This window comes from Anastrepha obliqua, chromosome 3 (genome assembly GCF_027943255.1).
Source record: "Anastrepha obliqua isolate idAnaObli1 chromosome 3, idAnaObli1_1.0, whole genome shotgun sequence".
In the NCBI taxonomy this organism is placed as follows: Eukaryota; Metazoa; Arthropoda; class Insecta; order Diptera; family Tephritidae; genus Anastrepha; species Anastrepha obliqua.
Window position 1 is genome coordinate 34,687,159 of NC_072894.1, and position 17,707 is coordinate 34,704,865.

A 17,707-nucleotide genomic window follows, 5' to 3' on the forward strand; every position below is an offset into this window, starting at 1 on the left:
TTCAATAGTCTCTTTCTCTACAGGATCCCCACAGCTTTTGCAATAGGTTTTGCACGGAATTCCAAGCTTTTCCGCATGAGTACCGATCACCCAGTGAACACCGAAATGAGTTTGAAAATTGATAATTTGGGGATTCCAGGAGGCCATAGTGTTTTCGAAATAGCACACGATGAAACAGACCTCCCTCTGACTTGCGCTTTTTTTTAGAAAGAAATTGTGTAGTTTCCCTTTAACAACGGTCAAGGGGACAGCTGGAACCAGTTCTGTCTACCCCTTCCTGGCAAGCTCGTCGCCAATTTCATTTCCCTCTATATTTCTGTGCCCAGGAACCCAGATAAGGGAAATGCTGCTCGTTTCAGGCAGCTTAAAGAAAACCCCCGCTCTCACTCCAGATTCTATCTTGGATCCATCAGTGAAAACAGAGGTACCTATATCCGTGCCGACTCTCCCCTCATTCCAATTTTTCCTGCGCGGAAAGATAGCCTAAGCCCTCTGTATATGAATTACTATTTTCAGCCTTTCACGAATGTGAATTTTATTGCAAATAATAAAAACTTTAAAGCCATCTACCATTCATTAATTTTTTTGATTTATTATAGATTTTATAACAAATATAAAACTGATTTAACTATCAGGATTCTTCATAAATCTTTATAAATCATTTTATTGAAATTCGTTTAGCCTCTGAGATGGCAAATTTTCTGCTTTATTCTGTCATTGTACAGTTATTTGTGTAGTAGCTTCTTTCGCCTACTTGGCGAAACTGGCTAGAGGTCACGAACTGCTTAAGACGTATGCAGAATAACTACCCTCTTGAACAAAAAGTTCCAGGGGCAACCGCCTGTTGATGCTCTAGGCTAACCGGCGCCAGTTGGAAGCTAAGTCCTTCTCCACCTGATCTATTCAACTTAGAGGAGGCTTTCCTCTTTCTCTGCTACCACCAGCTGGTACCGCAGAGCCGGAGCGTTTGTATCCATTCGGACGACATGACCCAGCCAGTTGCCAAAAACCTTGCGCAGAATCTTTCTCTCAAACACTCTAAACGTCGCTTCATCGGATGTTGTCATCGTCCACGCTTCTGCGCCATACATTAGGACGGGTATGATGAGGGCCTTGTAGAGTGTTAGTTTTGTTTGTCAAGAGAGGACTTTAATAATCATTTGCCTACTTAGACCGAAATAGCACTTGTTGGCAAGAGAGATTCTACGTTGGATTTCCAGGCCGACATTGCTATAGGTGTTAATGCTGGTTCCTAAATAAACGAAGTCTTTTACAACCTCGAAATCATAAATGTCAACAGTGACGTTGAGGTATTAAGTTTTGTCCTCGTTCACCAGCAGACCTATTTTAATTCTCATACTGATTAACAATCCTACCAAAATATTATCACCATTGCTTGACATTTGTAAAAGTTACGCCGGCTTGAATAAATCGAAAATACGTACACAGGATTTTCGATTTTTTACAATTTTAAAAATGGATTTTTTGGTTTGCAACAACGAGTTTGTATTAAATTTCTCGTTAAAATGAATTCAATACAGCGAAATGAAAATAGGAAAACAGTTTCAGAAATGATTTTCTAAAGAAAACAACTATGTACGAGTGGCATGAACGCTTCAAAAGAAATCGAGAGTCCATCGAGAATGACGAATGTAGACATCACCGTTGACATCGAAAACTGATGAAAGTGAAAGAAAAGTTTATCAATAAACGCAAATTAACCATCAAAGAACTGGCAGAGGACTTGAACATAGCTTATGGATCCGTTTAGGGCATTTTAATTAATGATTTGGGCTTGCGCCGTGTTGCTGTACAGTCGATCTCAAAGAATCTGAATTTCATGCAAATAAGGACCACGTTGATATCACCAAAGACGTGGGTTTATGAGTACGTGACGCAATTCAGACATCAGGCGATTGAGTCACGAGCGCCGAGTGAACAGAGACCGCAAAAAAACGCGTTGTTTACAGTCAGAAAATAAAGCTATGCTCACAGATTTTTTGGATTATACGAATTTTTGTCAGACAGTTAATAACAATTTTTATTTGGGCGTTATAAGACGTTTAGGTGAAACGGTTCACCAAAAAAGGAAGGATTTATAGGAAAGCAACTCGTAGATTATTCAATGTCATCATTACCTGTGAATTTTTAACCAAGAGTCCAGTTATCCAGTTGCCATTGTATTCCCTGATATGGCTATCTGTGATTTTTTAGTTTGATCGTGTAAAAAAACCGCTAGGAGGAAAGCGTTCTAACAGCCGGAAATAATGGAAAAATCGAAGACAGCACTGATGCCTATACCGAAAATAGAGTTGCAGAAATGATTCGAGAGCGGCATCAAATACTGGCATAAGGGCGCTGCAGTTGACGGTGCGTACTTTGAAGACAATAATATTAGTTTTGAAGAGTAAACTTGTATATTGCATTTTTTTGAATATATTCCAGGAACTTTTTGGACAAAGTGGTATTTTCTGCCAAGGAAAATTCATTTTGGGGGATAAAAATGCATTTCCCAGTTTCCTGCAGCTTTTGGTGGTAAAAGTTAGTTGACAGAAAGCCCTTATACTCTTAAATTGCCCTACCCGTGATTTTAGCGTTCTAAATAATATCCATCTTTTATTTGGAGACCTTATTATGCTTGTCGCGTAATTCGAATTGCATTTATTCAAAAAGTTTTCTTAGGCATTGCCCTACGTTCCCCTCGTTTTCATGACCCCATACGCGATACTAATATTTTAGATGCCTGCTTATCAATTTGAAATCTTTGCAGTCGCGGCAATCTTTTTTGCCTTTGTCTTTCGTGTTTGATATTATTCAAGGTGTTGTGGTTTGCGGCTCCCTTTTTGAGCGAATCTATCTTAATACCCCATCCAGATTCCTAATTTAGGTTTTTTCATATTGGCTTTATAAGTACTCTGTATGCAACGAATGCACCAGTCATGAGAACTCATTTCGAATTTAATATTATTTACAAATCTATGGGGTTGACTTTGCCGCTACTAAACACTCTTTCATTAAACTTCTTAATTTATATATAATAATTTATATAATAAACTTTATAATTTAATTTATATAATTTTTTTAATAAAATTTATGAATTAAAATTATTTTGATTTAGTATGTTTTGTTATATTATATTTTTTTCTTACGGACTAGGATTATTAGGATTATTATAAGAACTTAGTTGCGCACCTAATATTACCTTATTGGTTAAAGCATCTGTATGGGTCCGTACGACAATTTGTTTTTGCTTACGAAATTTAACTTAAACTTTTACAACAAAAAAATAAATAAAAAATAAAATTTTTTGCTTACTAGTTTTTACTTCAAAAAATAGATAAATATATAAAAAATAATAACTCACCTTTATATAATTCCTCTGTTTGGCATTACTGCTTGTTGACATTTTTTTAATTCTTGTTGTTGTCGTTGTTGTTTTTGCAACTGTTGTTAACATTTGTTCATTACTGTTAAAACGTGACTGTGCCATACTCGCGGCAGTTTGCTGTTTTCAATGATTCCAATTGTTAAATAGAAATTACACTTTCCTTACACTTGACATTTTTTCTCTAATTTAATTTATAATTTATGCGCATGTACTTATGTATATTTAGGTATGTATGTGTAATGATTAAATTTATGTGTATCGAAGAAAAAACATATACATTTGTTCACAGTGTCGTTATTAATTACGTTTCACACTTAGGTGCTAAACTTTTGACACAAATATATTTTTTCCAAAGTGACATTTATTTGTTTTGTTTTTTTTAATCCGTCCACAAAATTAATTGGAAATATTTATTTTTATAACATTATTTTAATGACATTTATGTATTTTTCTCACGCAAGAGTAAAACAAATCGATTTTGTTTAAGCACTTGAATGCGTTTTACGTTCTCGTTTTCAAAATCTTACAACAATTTGTGACAATTTTGTAACGCAGGAATACACGTCCGTTTGCATCGAGCGTTCGTCGCGGAATGCTGAAGGTGAACGCAGATACACGGCTATGAAATGTATCTGTATCTTGTAAAATTGCTTAGCCGTAGAGGAGCAGCAGCAGCAGCAACAACAGCAGCAGGCGCAGTCGCTGTCTGTTTACTTCTTGTGCTAATCGAGTGATCTGACCGACAACTAACATTGTGAGCAACAACAAACAATAAGTCTATATATGTAGGTATGTACATATGCACGTATTAGTAGGCCCAATTTTGTGGCGTCGACTTAGGCTTCTGCACAGCTGAGGATGCGACAAACAATACGAATATTCGTATGCTGGTTGTTAACTGCCTGTGCACGATTCGTCCGTTTAGTTGAATTAGTTCAGCAACACACACTCTCTTAGCTTTGTTCCACGCTCTCTCTCTCTCTCTATCTCTCACTCTTTCTCTCTCACTTTTGACTCAGCACAGGTGCGCTCTCTTCAACAAACAACTTGTTTGCAAGTGCGTGTCTTATCAGTTGATAGCATGGCACGTAAGGAAGACCGCATTTGGTATGCTCTATTCTTCTTATCGCATTTCAATTTATGTGGGCCTTGTATGTGTGTGTATGTGCGCGTGTGTGTGCTTATGATTGCAGAGGTTTTTATTCTTATTGGCTCTTGCTCTGTTATTTACATTCGTTTGCGTAAAGTGCAAAGTGTATGCATGTATGTATGTACATACGTATGTGTGAGTATGTGTGTTTAAGTAGCTATCTGATCTGAATGGCAGCGGCGGCAATAAAGCGGCAATTTTGTTTAGAATATGGTAAACAATAACAAAACTAATAATGAACCGTAAATGAGACAATGCGGCAAAATAATGAAAACTAAGGCCCTTTGCACATTTATCGGCTTTCTTGTTTCATCTGCAAAATTTCAATTCATTTCTGCTCACTGCTCGTTATCGGCTTTTCAAAGGATATTCTGATTGATATTTTTTCCAGGCAACAGAAAGAAATTAAAATAACTAAACAATTTTCGAAAAATAATATGCATATAATTTTCGGCTTATAACGCCAGAGATGCCCAAGTTCTGCTTGGCATTTAAAACCTCAAGAGCAAACTCTTAAATATTAAATTAAATATAAATAAAAAAATATTAGAATATAAATACATTTGCGCAAAAAGTAACTTTAATTTAACATTTAAGCCGCTTAGCAGAGAAAAGCTAGCTACCGGCGAAATTTTTGATGTGGAAATGATGTACATACGAGGGGGGTTTAATAAGTACCCGTGCTAGAAAAGAAGACACCATTTCTCCGGATGCAGTAGCTTCTTTTTCGGCCGTGGCTCCTCCAAATTTTTCTGAAAGCAGTCCAATAACTTACTGTAGTATTGTCCAGAGATCATTGTTTCTTTTCCTAAAAAATTGAGGATGACGCCGTTCGCATCCCAAAAAATCGTCGCCATGATCTTTCCGGCCATCCCCGTCGACACACCTATGGCCGCTGTTACTTCGCGCACATTCGTTCGTCGATCAGCGATCGTGGACTTTTTGAATGATGTCCGCGGTAACCACGTTTGCCGGGCGTCCTGGTCGCTCCCCAATAAAAACGGACGCCCGCTCAAGTTTAAATTCGTTGAACCAAAATCTAACTGTGGTCATAGATGGCGAAGCGCCGCCATAGACAGAATCCAACTTTGCTTTTATTTTCTCGCATGTTTCCCATCAAAAAAAAAGAAGCGAATTACCGAACGATACTGTTCTTCTTCCATTTTAGCGAAAATCACGAAAAACGTACACGATGCTAGCACCAACTTCCTTCAAGAACGTCCTCTGTCATCTAACTCGGGTACTTATTGAACCGCCCTCGCACTAGGCTGTCAATACACTTGTTCCAACGAGCTTCCAATTTATGAATTCCATCCCTGAAAAGAGAATAGACAGCTGTTATGACATCATCATTTGATGAAAAACGCATGAATTGTTTTAGGTCTGGAAACAGATGGAAGTCGCTAGGGGTTAAATATGGTGAATTCTGTAGATGCTCCAGCAATTCGAACTTTAATTCATGGATTTTAGCCATTGCCAAATACGGTGTCTTGTGCTGCTGAAAAAGTATTTTTTTCTTTTGCAAAATGTGTACTTTTTCACCACTTCTTTCCTTCATTTGGTTTAAAAGGGTACAGTAATATTCAGAACTTATTGTTCCACCAGTTTTCGAGTAATCCGTAAACAAAATCCTTTTCGCATCCTTAAAACTGATGCTAACAACTTCTTGGCCGATTTCTGAACACGAACTCGTTTCGAGCCGAAGAACCAAGTTCACACCACTCTTTAGCCTCCTGCTTTGATTCAGGATCATGGTGATAGACCCAAGTCTTATCCATAGTAATGAATAGATCCACAAAATGCACTTTATTCACAAACGCTCTAAATGTTGCTGAGAAAGTCGTATTCGAATGAGTCACAGTCACTCGACGATTTTTCCTTACTGATTCGATTTTTTACCTTACGATTTCTGGTGCTCGTACTGGACTTTCTTGATGTATATCGCCTTCAAGGCTTGTATGACCACGTTTAAATTCAGCCACCCATCTTTCTATTCTACTAAGTGATAGCGAGCAATTATATACTTTGAATATTCGTTCATAAATTTTGTTTGCTTTTAAACCTTCCAAAAATAAAAAATCAATCACTGCACAATACTTAATTTTTTCCAACGTAGAAAATACTCTGACACGCCGATAATAAATGACTTGTAAACAAAGAATGAATTGACAGATTGAAATGAAACTTCACATATGTTCATATGAAGAGTGTATCAACATAACAAATAAATTTAATTTAATATAAACCCGAACCGGATAAAACTTTAACGTGCTTTTCTATATTATATTTGATTAAAAAGATATTTTGAATTGAAAATTAGGTGCCAACTCTGCCAAAATATTTCTGCACTGCAGCTATCAAAAATATTTGTTATTTGTTACGAAAATGAGTTATACACTTCGACCCGATTTCCTTTGGTATCCTCTACTTATCACAGCTACTTATCTAAACTCAGCTCTCTCAATAAATCTAAGATGGAGCTGGACTGGGTTATGCATATGCTCCCTTCTTCACGCCGCATTGACCCGAAATATCGAATCCTTCTTCCTGCTATGTATATGCTAAACAATCGGGAGGAAGTTGTGTTGAAGTTTCTGTGGATTGCTCACAGAAATGACAAGAGACAGTGAACCATATCACAAGTTTGGCCTGATGGCTGCACAATTTACAATAACCTCTTTTAATTATACTATGTATACTACACCTAGTAACAACTTCGCCCCATAGTTTGGTGCTAGCTTATGTCTCCTAGCCTTAGCTCTTTGCTTCTAGCTCTTTCTTGATGGCTCTATAATAAATGCGGCCAGGTAGCTGCAGCCTTAACAATTCTATGTTCTTAGAAGGGATCACTTTTCCGTTAACAAAACTTTTTCTAGTTATATTAAACAGAGTGCACTTGGCTGATTGCAAGAGCAGGCGCGCATCGCTCCCGTGTTGCACACCCCTCCTAAGCGTTGAAGCTTAGTTAGTGCTAGCTTTACTGCCGAGAGGGCGGCCCTCGATACCTACGCGACCACACCATATGTTATCTTTGTTTTAATTATCATGGTCTATATGCATTTCCCGATTCTTGGGTTACAGCCCCAGGATTTTTCAGCTAAGCGTTTGCATGCCATGAAAGTCTCCATTCTCCTGCCGATCATTCCAATATTAATCTCGTCCATACAGATTTTCCTCTTTCCTGGTAGGAATGGTGTAAGCGCGAAATATATATTCGAATATATATATATATATATTAGGGCGGGTTGATTTAAAAATCGCTCATTGCTCTGTGAAAATCGTATTCTAGGGATCAAAATAAGAAACTTTGCCGAAGGAACCATACCTCTAAAACGAATTCACAGAGCAATGGGCGATTTTTAAATCTCAGGAATATGGCTTTTTGGCCCCCGCTGGGTGGTTTTTGCCTTAGGGGCTGGAGCGGAATCTTCAACGCTCTCCATTGAAGAGAGCACTACTTAATTGCTGCACCACGTTCTCTAACACATCCTTCTGGTACACTTTTATCCCTAACCTCTTTTTCGCAGAAGTTAAGAGAGTTACGCCTTTAAAAGACACTTCCCACCAAACCATTGCGGAGACTGGATGGTGGCCACGCTGCCCCCTTAAAACAATATTTTTTGCGTCTTTAGAAGATTTAGCATACATTTTGTCGTTTTACTTATTAAATACTTCTTCAACAGTGAGAATTGTCGTCATGTAGAGATCATATCCAATTAGTCTTGACATGGCTCTGGTCGATACAATCATTTCCCTGGACATGATTTTCTACTTTCTAAGAGGATTTTGGCGAATTCTTTCTCGAGAAAAACACTTTCGAAATATCAAATTTTTTCAGCAATTCGTAAATCTTACTCTCACTTTTACCACACTTTTGTAATGTAATCACTGCAATGCGATTTTCCTTAGCTGCCCGCCCGATTGTCAACAAGCCAGATTTGGCACGAAACTGAGTATAATTTATGAGTAGACAATACATACGAACAAAGGCAAAAATAACGGAACTTTTGTTCGACGAACGAATTTGTTCTCGCCATACGCATTCTAAAAGTTGTCACAGAATTTATGGCAAAACCAAGTATTTAAAAAATAAATATAATATAAAAATATATTATATCTATTTTGCTATAATTTTTTGTATAGAATAGTTTTGATGCAGAAGCTTTTTTCAATTCCCACGACCTTTCCCTTTTCCTTTCATTTGATACTCGTGTCATTATACTACTTGAAGCTGAAGCCATGTTTTAAATTAAATTTACAAATCGAATTTTTCCAAAATTTGTCCGATCAATTCAGTAGGGTTGCACTTAAACGCCAGAGTTTATTAGAACGCTGATACAAAAATTCCGTGTAAAACTATTGTAGATAGAATTATGTTACTAGGCAATGCACCCAAAAAGCACACTGAACTTCAGTCGACCTATGATTTGGCTAGCTACTCAGCAGCAACAAATGGCAGTCCGAATGGAATCGACCCAACCGTATCGAGCGTTTCATCGTTTCATTGTTTCGCGCTTTAACGAAAAACTACAAAGGCGGCAAGCGAAAAGCCAAAGATAAAATCGTGTTCTTAATAAATGTTATAATCCCGCTCTTTGGCTACTTGTTAATAACCGTATTACCGCTGTTATCTGCGCCGCTGATCTGCTTAATCGAATGCCGAAATTGCTTCTGGTTTTTAACCGATTAAGTTTTACCTTCATTATTGTTATTTGTTGCTTTGCCCTTTCGCCTTTTACTTATTTATTGTTTTTGCCTCATTTTCTTAATTTTTTTTACTCGCTGTATTTTGGTTTTAATTCCCTTGGCTTCTGATTGTTCCAACATTAATTTTTAGGATACTATAGCGCATTAACAGAAATCGAGTTGGTTGCTTAAGTCTTTTGTTATTTGTGTGCACTCGTTTTTTATTTTTTATTTCTTTGAACAAGCCAAAGTCCCTATGCCAACGTACGTTATTTCTGCATTAATTCATTTAGGCTACAAAAGTGTTATTTCAGCACGTCGAGTGATATGCATGTTTGTATGTGTGTGTGTATGTGCATACTTGTTACTTTAAGTTTTATTTATTGTAATTACCAATACTGGCGCTGTTATTGGTTGACTGCTGGAGCTTGCATGGGTTGCTCGAATTCACCGCCAAAGGCTAATACAATGATTTGTTGTAATATTTCGCATACAAGCGACGAAAAATGTGCCGCGAATTTTTGGCGAATATAAAAATTTTAAAATATTAAATAATTATTTCAGGATTTAAAAATTTCTTACATGTGTTTCTTTTCGATCTTATGACGATTTGTGTGTGTGTTTGCAATCATATGAAAATTTTGAAATCTTCTTCAAGTCGGCAGATTTAATCTCAATTTAAAAACTTGTTGTCTCAATTTTTATTTTATTTGGGTACGAATGGCTTAGTTTGCTTGTGTTGGACCAAAAGGTTTACTACCCAAATTCTTCTCAGCGCACATATTTACCCTTCGGCCGTTAGTCTATCAGTTCAGGCATTTGATTTGCTCAACATTTTGCTTGTTTCGTTACAGCTAATCGCTGCGTGTTATAAAATTTGAAGTCAACTAATGACACTTTAATGTTTGCCGACAATGCTGCGGATTGCTTATTCAGAAAACATTCGTGCGCAAACACACCTAGGCTTTTTAAAAAGTTTTGCTTTAAACTCCGTGTCATTTATTTTTATACCTCGCCCTTGTGCTCAAGAGTATTGTAATTTTCTTCACATAACGATTGTATATAACAGCATGAAGGAATCGACATATCTAAGCTGAAATTCTCAAAATGATGAGAGGAGTCGATTTAGCAATGTCTGTCGGTCCGTCCGTCCGTGCCCACGACTACTTGAGAAAAAAATTAATATATTTCAATGAAACTTGGCACTCAATACACTTTATCTAAGGTAGTGTGATATCAAAAATAGGCGAAATGGGCAAAACCATCAATAACCACGCCGGTAGGTTAGATAAGATTAGGTAAAAATGGTTGGGCAAGATGTGGCCACACTTGGGTGAAGCATTCGAATGCATCCTTTGTGGAGGTAAACTGATTGGAAGAAAGGAAGAGGGGCGGGAGAGGTTGTTAGGAGAATGGGTTCAGTATAAACCAATTGAGTACTTATATGGATTATGAATGATAATTGTGTTGCGGTTGCGCTAACTTTTTATGAAATTCATCAGATTTTTAATGTCAAGGTCTGCTTTATAAGCAGACGTAGCAAAGCAGTAAGAGCCAAGATGCCTAAATCTTAGTGTCGCGAGGGCGAGGCAGCTAAGGAGAAGGTGCTGAGATGATTCCACCTCATCCTCCATACAGCTGATGCAAAAAGAGCTCCAAGTAATTCTAAGTCCCACACACCTCGCGGATAGTGTCTTGTGAAAAGCTGAGATTTTGTCAACCTTAGAAGATCGCTCGAGCGCCCCCGACCCACACGTAGTCAGAAAGATTTCACGATCTTACAAGTTTTTGTACCCAGCGCTCGCTGAGTTGGCGCGAATCTCATATTTCCAGGAGCAGTCCGCAGATGGTCAAGAGGATCCCAATTTTCGCCCTTCACGGGGAGTCCCCCTCATATGCCCCTTATTTAATCAACTTACCTACCTCACAGTCGCTGAGATTAGGAATCGACATGAGTCTTGTGCCAAAGGAATCGGATGCAGTCAAAAGTGAAGCCAGGCATTCCCTGACCAATTTCGAATGCATCATAATTGACCCGAGGGCCCTAATTGCCGCTTGGCTATTGGAGTAAATGTTTGCTTTCTTGACAGTTAGTACGCATGTAATTAGCCTATCAGCTGCTTCTTTGATTGCGGCTACCTTTGATTAGAACACATTGCAGTGGTCTGATACGGAGAGCTCCTCACAGAATACTCCTCCGCCAACCTTCCTTCCAACTTCGATTCATCTGTGAGCAAGTTCACCAGGTCCTGTCTCCAAGTATAGCCCCCCGGTCACTCCTCCCTCGATGTAATGTGAGTGGGGAATATTCCGCTTGGACTAAGTGAGGGCGTACATTGGTTTCTTGATACCGGAATGAACCCAAAGTTTCTTAGGATACTTGAGTGCCCATATGTGAGGTCGTGTCTATAGCCTAAACCCTTCAGTTTGATTGTGGTACGTGCAACGGCAATTTTACGGACGATGTCTACAGGCATCACATTTCACATTTTGTTAAACGCTAGATAAGAGTAGCTCGAGCGCTTCGCTGATTTCAATGAGTGCAGCCCTTTCAACTCTCTCCAGGTTCTTCGCCGATGCCGTAAGAAATATAGAAGATGCCCCATGGTTGGGCGAAAACCAGTCGCTTCCAACGGCTTTTATCATACATATAGTTCCTAATTTGAGCCCAGAAACCGGAATTCTCGCTTTCAGTGCTTACTGTTTTCACCCACATAATCGTTGGGCGACCACGATCAAGTTTATCTTGTGAATTCAATTTAAAAGTAATTTTTGCTGTGTTGCTTTTATCTTTACGTAACTGGCTAATCCAGCTACATTTTTTCTTTTTGATTTTCAGAATGATTTGATGGATATGTTGTTTGTGAGAGCGTGGAGATTCTCGTTTGTGATGGTAACTGGCCAGAAAATCTGGCATATTTATCGGAGACATATGTGTACGAATGAGCAGCCGCCGTAGCCAAATAGGTTGGTGCGTTATTATCATTTGGAATTCAGAGAGAACATAGAAGCATGAAGAAACAGTTTTTTCTAATAGCGGTCGCCCCTCGGCAGGCAAAGACAAACCTGCTAAAGCATTTCATAAAAAAATATCGGCTGTTCGGAGTCCGTTTGAAACTGTAGGCCTCCATTTATGGAATAATATCGAGACGTACGCCACAAATAAGAGGAGGAGCTCGGCCCAACACCCAAAAAGAGTGTTCGCGCCAATTATATATGTATATATATATATTTGTGTACGAAAGCTTGTAGTTTATTGCCGATCACATCAGTCACATGCCATGGTTCTGAATTTAGACTTCCGGGATAGAACATTAGAGTAGAAAATCTTTTTCAATTCGACAAGCGCGCTTCCACATCTATGTCTGGGTTTAAAAATATATAAATAATTGGTAGCAGACTTAGCTATAGAGGACACTCCTCCGAACTCCCAAATAAACTTTTAGAAGCAGCCATCAGAGTAGCTAGAATGACAAACTGCGTACGACAAGGCGGGAACAGGATGGATGAGCTAAGAACTGAGAAACAACCATCCATATACGTTCCAGGACACAAGGGAATAGAAGGAAACGAGAAAGTGGATATACTTGCGAAGGCAGGCGCAAAACTTGCTATAGCTAGCACGGCCGTTCTTCAAACAACGCCTGGAAATACCTAAATGTGGCAATGATTGAAGAGCCGAACTCAAGATGGGAAAGCACCAGCTCATCCAAGAGCGCGAAAATCATACTGCGCAGAGACAATGCCAGTGTTACAAACGATATTTTATCTCTGCCCAGGAAAGAATATAAACTTGTTGTGGGGATATTGACGGGACACTGTCTCACTGCATCGTACGCCACCAAACTATTAAACTTTCCATACAAACACTTGGTATCTAACGGATCAATTTCTGGTCTATGTGCGATCTACAGGATCAGCCAAGTCCAACCAAACCTAACCCAACCTAACTCTTAGAGTGTCTATAGCAGCCCAACACAAAGTATAGGCGAAATAATGCATGACTTACTCGTAGAACTGATCTGAAGCGTATTTTGTCAAATTCATGTGTGAGTATTTCATGCCACCTTCGTGCTCCAATGCCAGCATTACGAAATATGCAATAGAAGTAAGAGACAAAGTGAGCATCTTCAAAAATGACACTCTTTGGAATTAATACAATAATGAAACGGAGAGATATGATAAAACCACATAATCTAGAAACTACAGCATCACGACAAAAAGGCGGCAGAACACTCAAATTGTATGACGAGGCATACGAATAACACACTTTTGCTGCGCGTGCACAATGAATACCTGAATATACTCGGCATACTTACACGATATGTGCATGATGATCGGGTTGCACAAAATATGTATATACAGGGTGACACTTTCGGGAAAAATTCTGCGTGTGTCGTAAATGAATTCGTTAAGTGCAGAGTGATTTGAATAGCGCACTTTTACAAACATAATTTTTTTTTTAAGTAAGTAGCGACAAAGATTTATAACTTGGTATTCTGTGATATGTGAAAGAGTAATACGACTTGGAGGTTGATTTTGTAGCATAGGTTTGATAACAAAATAATGAAAATATTATAAAATTTATATGAATTCAAGCAAAGAAATTTTCAACAATGCGAAAAAAATTGTCAAAAATCACAGTGATTTTTGATTGACCTCGAACTTGCGCTCTACTGTACTAGAATTGTATGAGCAACAAAACTGCTTTGCATCTAAAAAGTTTCTTGAAATGCTGATCTAAAGTTTGAAAAATGGAATTTTGAACAAAGTTTTCAACTTTCATTTATGCGTTTATTTTTTATAGCAAAACCTGTATTTTTTATAAAAGTTGCCGCAAAATATTTGGCATGCCGAACATGAGACTCTAACTTGGTCATGTTCCTTGCCCAGCGAGGTTTTCAGGCGATTAGAGATTCTTTTTTCAAACATTTGCGTTTAAAGCGTACGAAATGTTCGAATATGTAGATTTAATTATGCAGTCCGCTAAGTATTTTTAGAATTGAATTTCAACGATGTCGTGTTAAGGAGGCTCATTTAAGTTAGGTCAGATTGCCTGGGTTTTAGAAAAAATAAACAGAGTTCATTCGGCGGTTGTCGCAATGTGTTGCTCACGAAGGACTTTTGCCGTTTTAACTATTGCAACATATTAATCAATCAATCAGCTCATTGAACAGGACTGTAAAACACATGTAACAGTTTTCGACCACGCAAATACGGCGGGAAGAGCAAATTTAATGGAAAAATCCATAAAGAAATCGTTTTCGTTCTGGACGCAGTATATAAAATCTGGGTTACTACTGTTTTCGGCCATCATCCTCTGCGTCCGTGCGACTTTATAAACTCGCGTTACGTTTCGCCCTGCGATTAAAACACTGAGCTCGTGTTTATACATACCGTCCCGTCTTCTAATCGTATAGGGCCGAATATGCTTCTGAGAATATTTCTGTCATTAACTTTAAGGAACCATGTTTCACAGCCGCAGGTGAGAACCGGACTTTCACGACTTGTGCAATATGGGATCTGGCGTTGTCGTGAAGGAGTACGGTTTGACCATGTCGATGAGATCTTTTCAGTCGAATAGCCTCGTTCACGCGGTGTAGCTGGCAATGTAGAGCTCCTTGTTGGCCGTGGCATTTTTTCGAGCATTTCCTAGTGCATCAAGCCCGCCCAGTCCCACCAAACACATATCGTGATCTTCTTTGGATGAAGATCCGGTTTGACTCCCGGCTTTGGCGTATCTTCTGGAGGCACCCACTCTTTTCTTTGCTTCATATTATTGTATATGCACCATTTCTCATCTCTCATCTGATACTTCGGTACAAATCGCGCTGTTTATGATCGCGTATTGCTCGATGGTGGGCGAGATGCTGAGGCGACTTTCTTTGTTTTTTTTTTGTTGAGCTCGAGGCACCAAGGCTCCCATTGTTGCGGTAAATCTCATTGAACGAAGCTGATTGAGAATCGTTTTATGTTCATTTTTTCCATCAATTCACGATTGGTTTAGCGACCGTTCTTCTCCAAAAGTGGTTTGAGATTTTTTCATCGAATTCAAAGGCCTTCCGTTGCGGGACGTCAAAGTCGCCATTTTTGAGCCTTGTAAACCATTTCTGTGTTGTAGACTCATCTATGACACCTTCTCCATACACGTCGCAAATGTCCCGGGGTGCTTCGGCAGCTTCACCTCGATGAAAAGCAAAGAAGAGCAGGTGTCGAAAATGTTGAATTTTGCCTCCGGGGTACTCCATTTTGAAGCTTCAAATCTAATAAAATATTAAATAACTCATAAGCTCAAGTAACATAGTTTTGTAGAGTAGAAATAATTCTATCGAATGAATACTTACACTTTGCCAGACAGCAAACAAAGCGTTGTAAAATAAAAGAAAATAAAAAAACGCTATAAACTTATTCCCCAACCCAATAGTTTTGTACATATGGAGCTTTTGTTCCATGACGAAGACTTCATAAGTTTGATATGGTCAAAGTATGCTCTGTTAGCTCCTTGAATACGGTCTTGTTTTGATATCGACGGATCCTTAGTTATGCTGAGTACTACGCCTAAGTACTTAAACTCTTGCATGAGCTCAAATATAGCTGCGGATTCTGATGTGGCTATCAAGAAAGGATCGTGTCATATACTTCGTCTTTTCTTCATTTATTTTGAGGCATCCCTTTCACTAGCCGCATGAAAACGTTCTGAGGAGCCTCCCTGTTTCACGCAGGAATCACAATTTGGTCAGCGTATGCGCATATTTGTGTCGATTTATAGAATATTATATTCATTATTCACAGTGACTCTCCTTGCAAATTCATTCAGATATTCAATTCGATTTCGTCAGATATTTTGCCATTCATTATTACTTTAGCGTTTGAGTGCATAAGAGTCATATTGATCAAATTTTAGTATTTTTATGGTATAAAGTCTATAAAGAGACAGTGCAGATTAATGTTGAACTCATAACACTTTTCGAATATCTGCGATATAATAAAGCATTGATCTGTTGTCGAGCGTCCGATTCTAAAACCGCATTGATAATCTAATTTAGTACATATGAAAGAAAAAATGCAAAAAAAATCGCTGCACTTTCTTAATACTAATTTTACCTTTTTCGGCTTTCCAAATGAATAACCCATTATATGCGTGCGAGTACGGGAATACCTGTATGCCAGTAAGTGTGAGTAACAGAGAGTTGCGGCACGTAAACTCTATGCTTCCGTAAAGATTAAGTGATGCGCTCTGTGGCAGTTGTGTGGAGAGAGATAGACTGCAAGAGTGCGGCAAGATGAAGGTTGGCGGCATCACTTTGATGAGGCTAAGATCAAAGGTGCCGATTGTTTACATAATAGTGGCCTTTGAATCGGAACAATAGAATGCCAGGATCAAAGAAACCGCAATGGCGATGACGATGGTGATGGCGATGACGATAGCGTTGATGATCAGCAGTTAACAGAGCAACGAAAGCAAATCTGAGTGTAAAAACAAATCAGTAAATGAGAATGGTCACAGATGAACCCAACAAAAGCCAAAAATATAATAATAACAGAAGAAAAATAAATCAGCAACTAAGCGAAATGAAGCAAATCGTACATACGAGGAAACTCGCAATGCAAAACGGGTGTGGCAAGCCAGTTGGTGAGGTGTTAAACCAAGCTTATCCTTTCTGTAAATGACACGGCACAACCAAAGTCATTTAGTGTAGCTGGTTATTGCAGTGCCTCTTTTTTTAACACAGTCACTGCACAATTTGCCACACTGTGCTGCATGTTTGTCCATGTGCCCAGACCACTCCACGCCACACAACGATTTATCCAGCGCAGCAGATTTTATTATACTTTACGAGCAAGTTTTTTATGCTATTGATTGCGGTTATTATCATCACAGCTACTGTGCGGCGGTGCAATTTCGCTATGGCCGGGATGCACTGGCGCTTCTTTGACCGGCGCTGTAATGCCGCAAAGTGTAGTATTGCAGGGCGGGTAGAGAAAAGTGGGGTGGGCTAGAAGGTTAGCACTTGTTGTCGTGACCAGAGGTTCTAATAGGCCAGCGACCGCAAGCGTCTTTCCACCTTTGCACATATTGGTCACACTTGCTTTTATGTTTACGTCGTGTAACTCAGGTGGTAAATTCTACACCGCAGCATAGCAAAAGTTTACCGCAAAATGATGTCACAAAGTGGTATGCTTTTGCATTTTGCGTTTTGTTTTTGCTTCTTTATTATTTTAGTGAATGCGGCGGCTTTCTTGTGAGGTTCACCAACAGCATTAAATGCTCAAGGATGCGCGAAGGGCCTTGAACGTTTCACCTACCCCACTCCTCTTTAATTCGTTGAGTTTCTATGTGCTAGCACATTTGCATGCTAATTTATATATATGAACGTATGTAGGTATATATACATATATACATATATGTGCGTTTGTGTATGTATTGTACACACATACATGTATGCTGGGTACGTGGTACCATGACCAAAGCGTATGATGCT

The 17,707-nt window shown here is 38.7% G+C and overlaps 1 protein-coding gene across 1 annotated transcript in view; it reads right to left on the minus strand.

The window, feature by feature from the left end:
- LOC129242305 (palmitoleoyl-protein carboxylesterase NOTUM) overlaps positions 1 to 3,435 on the minus strand; it is a 36,752-nt gene extending 33,317 nt beyond the window's left edge. Inside the window, exon 1 of the mRNA XM_054878877.1 lies at positions 3,365 to 3,435. Within this exon, the coding sequence (XP_054734852.1) occupies positions 3,365 to 3,406 (42 nt within the window). The 5' untranslated portion in view covers positions 3,407 to 3,435. The remainder of the gene's footprint in view (positions 1 to 3,364) is intronic.
- Between the last annotated feature and the right edge of the window lie 14,272 nt (positions 3,436 to 17,707).